The 6,000-nt window shown below is 40.0% G+C and overlaps 1 protein-coding gene across 1 annotated transcript in view; it reads left to right on the forward strand.

Moving 5' to 3' along the window:
• rai14 (retinoic acid induced 14) overlaps nt 1–5,396 on the forward strand; it is a 36,660-nt gene extending 31,264 nt beyond the window's left edge. The window contains exons 14-18 of the mRNA XM_066646724.1: nt 171–268; nt 1,173–2,762; nt 2,882–3,037; nt 4,455–4,520; nt 4,771–5,396. Coding sequence (XP_066502821.1) covers nt 171–268; nt 1,173–2,762; nt 2,882–3,037; nt 4,455–4,520; nt 4,771–4,848 — 1,988 coding nt within the window. The 3' untranslated portion in view covers nt 4,849–5,396. The remainder of the gene's footprint in view (nt 1–170; nt 269–1,172; nt 2,763–2,881; nt 3,038–4,454; nt 4,521–4,770) is intronic.
• The last annotated feature ends 604 nt before the right edge of the window (nt 5,397–6,000 follow it).

The raw sequence follows: 6,000 nt of genomic DNA on the forward strand, positions 1-6,000 counted from the left end.
GGCTGTTTGCTTAGAGGAGATTTGCCGGGATCTTGCAGAGTGGGCAGACGTGTCGTATGCTTTTGTAGTAATTTTATTAGACTTTTATTTTGCTTCAAACATATTGAAGGGGGTGATTTGTCTTTTTCTTAAAGTAAACTCTCTTTGGTTTTATGTGTTGACACAGACAGAGCATTGTGGAAATGCAGATTCAACATTGGTTGCAGTCTTGCAAGCTAAAGTGGCCTCCCTCTCCCTAGAAAACCAGCAGCTTGCACAGATTATTAAGGTAAATTCTCTAACGAAGAACACAAGAGCCTTTACAAAGGTAAAGAAATTGAAAAGAGCTGTTCTTTTACATAAAGCTGACTTTATATAAAGGTAAAACAGAGACCGTGGCCATATCTGGATAGTAATATGATATGAGCTGTGTGTGTGTGTGTAATATGCATTGGTTACACATGGTACTGTAACTTCAGTTAGTCAGTACGAAAGTATGGTTCTTTAAAGCAGTTAATATGCAAATCATCTTATACAACAACTAATCGCTTCTGTTCCACCTTGTTTTTCCTGTTCCACTCAAAATTTATTGCCTCAAAAATCACATTTAAATCAAATTTAAATTTCTTACATTGGCTTCAAGATGATGTTTACAAGAAGTGGTGTAAAATAATTAACCAGGTGACCTAGTAGTCGTCATGATTATGAACCATGTCCATTTAAAAGTAACATAATGTTGTGAGATGGTGAATAACAACTGAAGTAAAGATTAACCCTATGGGCGCTTGGTTTGTGGAAGCTGCTGAATCAAAGTCCAAGGTGAAAATCATATTAAGTGCTGAACTGAAGGAATATATCTAGTTAGGGGCAGTCAAGAGGAATGTCTTCACAGTTTTCGAATGGACTACTTTTGTCAAACGTGGCTTTGAGAGATGGACACATTTTATACTCGTCAAATATTTTTGGATAATCGTTACTTTCACCTCCTGAAGTTGTTTTAGCAGCTGAATTCCGATTCGTTCTAAATCTTGGGTGCATTTACACCTTCATTTTTGTGGGGATAAGCTCAGTTTGATTGCAGTTCCAAATCTGGGAAATATCCACGTTGTAAATGTGGTCTGAGACTTTTAGCAAGGCATCAGGGTTTATATATTCCTAATATATCATCATAATACTTTTTTTCTTCCCACCAGAAACGTCCAGCTCCTCAAGGTGAAGAAGGTGAAGACTCGCGCCCGAACAGCTTCGACTCCAACGTCTCTTACCACTCCACCCATGCAGACTTTGATTACTCCAGTGACCTCCACAGTCATACAGGTAATGAGCTGGACCTCTCTGGGTTCTCCGCTCTGGATGTGAGCAGTTCGTCTCTCCAGCACAGCGAGGAGACAGGGCCCATGAAGGGTGGTAGTGAGGAAGAAATTCTGCTGCTAAGAAATGCACTGCAGGGTCTGCAAACAAAACTGCAGGAGTCTAGGTTGGAGAATAACTCCCTGCAGGCCAGGCTCAAGCCCAACTGTCACACAGAGGAAAGGGGAAATGAAGGCACTGCAGAAAGTGTGGCTGAGCTAAAGGCCGAACTTACAGATACACAGCAGAAATACCAGGATGCGTTGGAAGAGGTACAAACTCTCAGGGCAGAGAGGAGGGCAGGAGCTGCAAGTCAAGGAGAGGATCAAGTGGTGCAGAAGTTTCAGTATTTGAAGGGCTGTCTTGAACAAGAGGTCAAAGATCTGAAAGCAAACTTGGCCAAGTTACAAGAAGAGAAGACTCATGATGCTTCTTTAATAAAAGACCTGCAAGCGCGTCTTCAGGGCGATTATACAGAGGATGCTGGGCATCAGGAACGGAAGAACTCTTACAGTGACCTGGTGGAGAACATTAACCAGGAGAAGTCACTGCTTATTGAGAAGTACAAGGAGGCACAAGAGGAGATCAAGATACTTCAGGAAGCGCTCCGTGGCACAGTGCCGGTTGAAGCTGCTGCCAAAGACTTTGAAGAGATGAAGGCAGAGTTGGGGGGGGTTATTGAAGGACTTCAGCGGAGGCTATTGGAGCTCTCTAAATCATACAGTGAGGCCAAAAGTGAGCTGAGCACAGCCCGCAGTCAGCTCCAGGCTAAAGCCCTGGAGTCCAAGGAGAGACCAGACGTGATTGGTTTCACTAAAGAGCAGCATGAGGAAAAAATGCAAGAGCTGACTCTCAAGATGAAGGATGTACAGAACACACTAAAGGATACAGAAATAAAGTACCAAGAAGCACTCAAAGAGATTTCTCAAGTCAAGCAAGATGCTGAAGCCCAGGCCCAATCATCTGTAGCCCTGGAAGACCACGCTCAAGTTGTGGCATCTTTAGGAACGGCCATCAAAGATTTAGAAGCTGAAGTAGAGACCCTTAAGCAGCAGCTCTGTCAAAAGGCCTTGCAGGTGGATGCTTTGCAGAACAGGCTGACTGTGGAGAAGGATGTGACTCCAGATGATTCGGTTTCCAGGTCTGAACACGAGAAACTGAGAGAGTCCCTGGAGGGCGAGGTTAACCACCTGACCAACCTGCTTCAGGATGCCCTGAGGAAGCAGGATGAGATGGCCCTGGAGGTGACGGCTGCCTGGCAGGAGGTAAAGGATGGAAAAAATGAGAAACAGGCAGCACAGAAGCTGGCTGTGTTGAGAGAGCAGGAGAACAATGCCTTAAACACAAAGTACAAGGAGGCCCAGGATATGATACAGCAGCTGAAGAAACAGGTGGAGAACCATGTGAGCTCAGAACGTGAGAAAAACAAAAAGGTAAATTAGCAGCTAACGTTCAGGTTATGATTTCAGGTCGTGCACCTCGCTTGTGTTCTGCGAATACAGATTTAACACAAACAGTTATATAACATTTTTATTTTTATTCTCTCCCTAAGATTGATGATCTGACCAAGGAAGTGGGCAAGTTGAAGGATGCTCTGAACAGCATGTCCCAGCTTTCTTATACAACAAGCAGCCCTAAAAGACAACAGAACCAACAGCAGGTTGACTCTCTACAGCAGCAGATAAAACAGTTGCAATACCAACTAGCTGTAAGTTACAAACTTCATTTGATTCCTTCATATGTATTACTTTGCATGAACTTGAAGTTTTAACATGTTTTTCAAAATTCAAATATTCTCCTGCTCTTGTCATTTTATGGTAACTGTTGCATAGTATTAAAAATGACTATTGTCATTTATTCAACAAAAATAACTTTTAATATGCTAACATTGAAATCAACATCTTTAAATTGTTTAAACCAAACATCACTCATATTTTTGATGCACAATTATCCCCAAGATGGACTCCCAATGGATGCACATGCTTTTCCAGTGCTTTTTTCTTGAATGCAGAATAAATTATTCAATATTCAATACAGCCATATTCAATCTGTTTCATTTTTAGGTTATTTTTTGTTGAATAAAAGGACAATATTCATTCTTAATATCAGTTACCATAAAATGACGAGATCAGGAGAATGTTTGAATTTTGAATTGATACACCAAAATGGTTTAAAACTTAATTGTACATTGGATAAAGTTGCAGGTGCCAGACAGGTTGTTGCTGCTTTTAATAAGAGTGCCCTCTGCGCCTTTTACTAAGTCATTTGCCAATTCTTTAAATAATGCTGTGTAATTAGGAATTTCAGGATAATAGAAATGTATAAGTCAGTACCAATATCACAAGAATTCCACGATTCTCGATATATAAAACACTGATTGGCTGTAGAGCGAGGCAAACCGCCTTCAGACCCCTCCAGTATTAAAATGGTCTCAGTGGGAGAAAGCAAATTAAAAATATCTAAGCTTTGAAGATATATTTTTTGTCTTGATTATTGTTTGTTGAGTCTGTGGCTGCCAAATAAAACCGTTTGAGTCGTCTCTTGTGCTGCGTGGTCCGTAAGGCGCTGAAACTGAATGCTCTCTGCTGAAGTATGGGTCTGTGTTTGCCCCTCCTTCTTGGTTGTGCATTTAAATTTATTTATTTTTTTTGTAAACATTTACCAGTTCCCGTTACACATACATGAGGATTACTAATAAACAGTTTGACGGAAAGATTCAAATATGGTCTCCTTTTTAAGGGAACAGCCGAAGGCTGGTATGCGTTGTCTGTGAGTCACTTCTGGGCTCTTCAGGCTTCGTGACGCAGCAGTTTTGTTTAGTTGTCAGACTCAAGTTCTAAGTATTTCCATACGTAACTTTTTTTTTTTTTTTTGGTCAACCAGATGCCACGGACATGTTGCTTGTCCTGCTGACGTCATTCCTCATGTCGGTGTTGTTTTAGCTTTCTCAGCTTATAAGCATGTAGGCTTATTATGGTGACCTTGTGTGGTCTGGGAGATCTGTGAAGCCTTCGGTACCTCCAGTACCTCAGGGAACACTGTGACATCTCACAGTGTAAAAGCTCAAGGTAATTCTGAAGCATTTTAATTGTTATTCTCCTCTGACATTTCCCTGTCTATAACAGGAATCAAAGAAGCAGCACCATGAAATTGTCTCCGTGTACAGGATGCACCTCCTCTATGCTGTCCAGGTTTGCTCTCATTTCTGTCCTCACACATTATTTTGCTTTTCTCCAGATAAACATCAATATAACATCAGATTTATAAGATGTTCAGTAGCAAGAGTTTAACCTGTTATCATTAATATAACAGAATCTTCCAACACTGTGTACTGTGTATTTTAAATGACCAGAGTGTCTCTTGACTGTAATTTCTGTTTGTTTAGTTTTTTTTTACTTTAAGTAATGTTTTATATTTTGATAAACCTTATATATATTTTAGGGCCAGATGGATGAAGATGTGCAGAAGGCCTTGAAGCAGATCCTAATGATGTGTAAGATGCCTGCAGAGGCCAAGTGATGGCACTGAAATGGACGTCCACGTGCTGCCAAAATAAAACTTGTCTAAGGAAACTCGCACTTGTGTTGCATTGAGGGTCCGTCCACGTAAACTTCACATTCAGTGCCACAGAAGTTTATTATTTCCTTTAAACAAATAGAGACAAGGTCAAATGAAATCATTTAAATTACGTAAAAACATCTACCCCCTCATAGCTCAGACAATCAGACGAGACTTCGTGAGAATTCGTTTGAAAAGTGATGTTACTTTTATGTGTTTTGAAATGTGAGAGATCATCTTGTCACTTTCATGTTTATAAATGCCTTTCAGAGACAGAACCCTTGAGCCCCAGTGCTTGTGTTAGTCCTTTTGTCTGCAGACGGTTCTGTTGTGCTTGTGCACTTGATACAGCAGGACAGTAAATACTGGTCAAGTACATTTTTTGTTTGTTTGCTTTGTGGCATTGGTGCAGGTAGACGTGGCATTGACTGCATGCTGTGAAAGATGTGTTTAAAGAAACATGGTTTGTAACATTTAGATAACTACACAAAGAACAAAGTACTCCTGTAACAGATATATATATATATATATATCTATATCTATATATATATATATATATATATATATATATATATATATATATATATATATATATGCATGCCAGCTGGTCTTCCTGCCATAGCCAGGGCACAACAGTGTGTCCATGTGCCTATGCTGATTAGCAGCTCCCTTTAGGAAGTTTAGGTCAAAGTAGCCTTAAAAATATCCCTACTGTCTGATCAAACCTCGTGACTTCAAATGTTACGGTTAAAGATGAAGAAAAAAAGTTGTATCAACAGTTTTATTAAAGCGGCACTATATACGATTTTTGATTAAAATTTAAAGTAGTAGAGAAGTCAGGGTGGAATAAAAACACACTAAACTCTGATGTGTGTCCTGCTGTGAGCACGCTGTAGAGCCTAAAATAGGTGTGGAGATAACTGGACCAGATTATGTGTCTTTCAAAATAACAGTAAAAAGATCCAGCTCAATGAGTATAGGAGGGCTCCCGCACTCTAAAGCAGTGTTTTACTGAAGAAGTTGTCAAGGAAATAATAGATAAATTACTTGCTTTTAGTTCTAGTTAGAAAAATCCCAACATGCTCAATCTTTATTTTGTCCCCTTGGGGCATG

Source organism: Hoplias malabaricus, chromosome 15, assembly GCF_029633855.1.
Source record: "Hoplias malabaricus isolate fHopMal1 chromosome 15, fHopMal1.hap1, whole genome shotgun sequence".
Taxonomy (NCBI): Eukaryota; Metazoa; Chordata; class Actinopteri; order Characiformes; family Erythrinidae; genus Hoplias; species Hoplias malabaricus.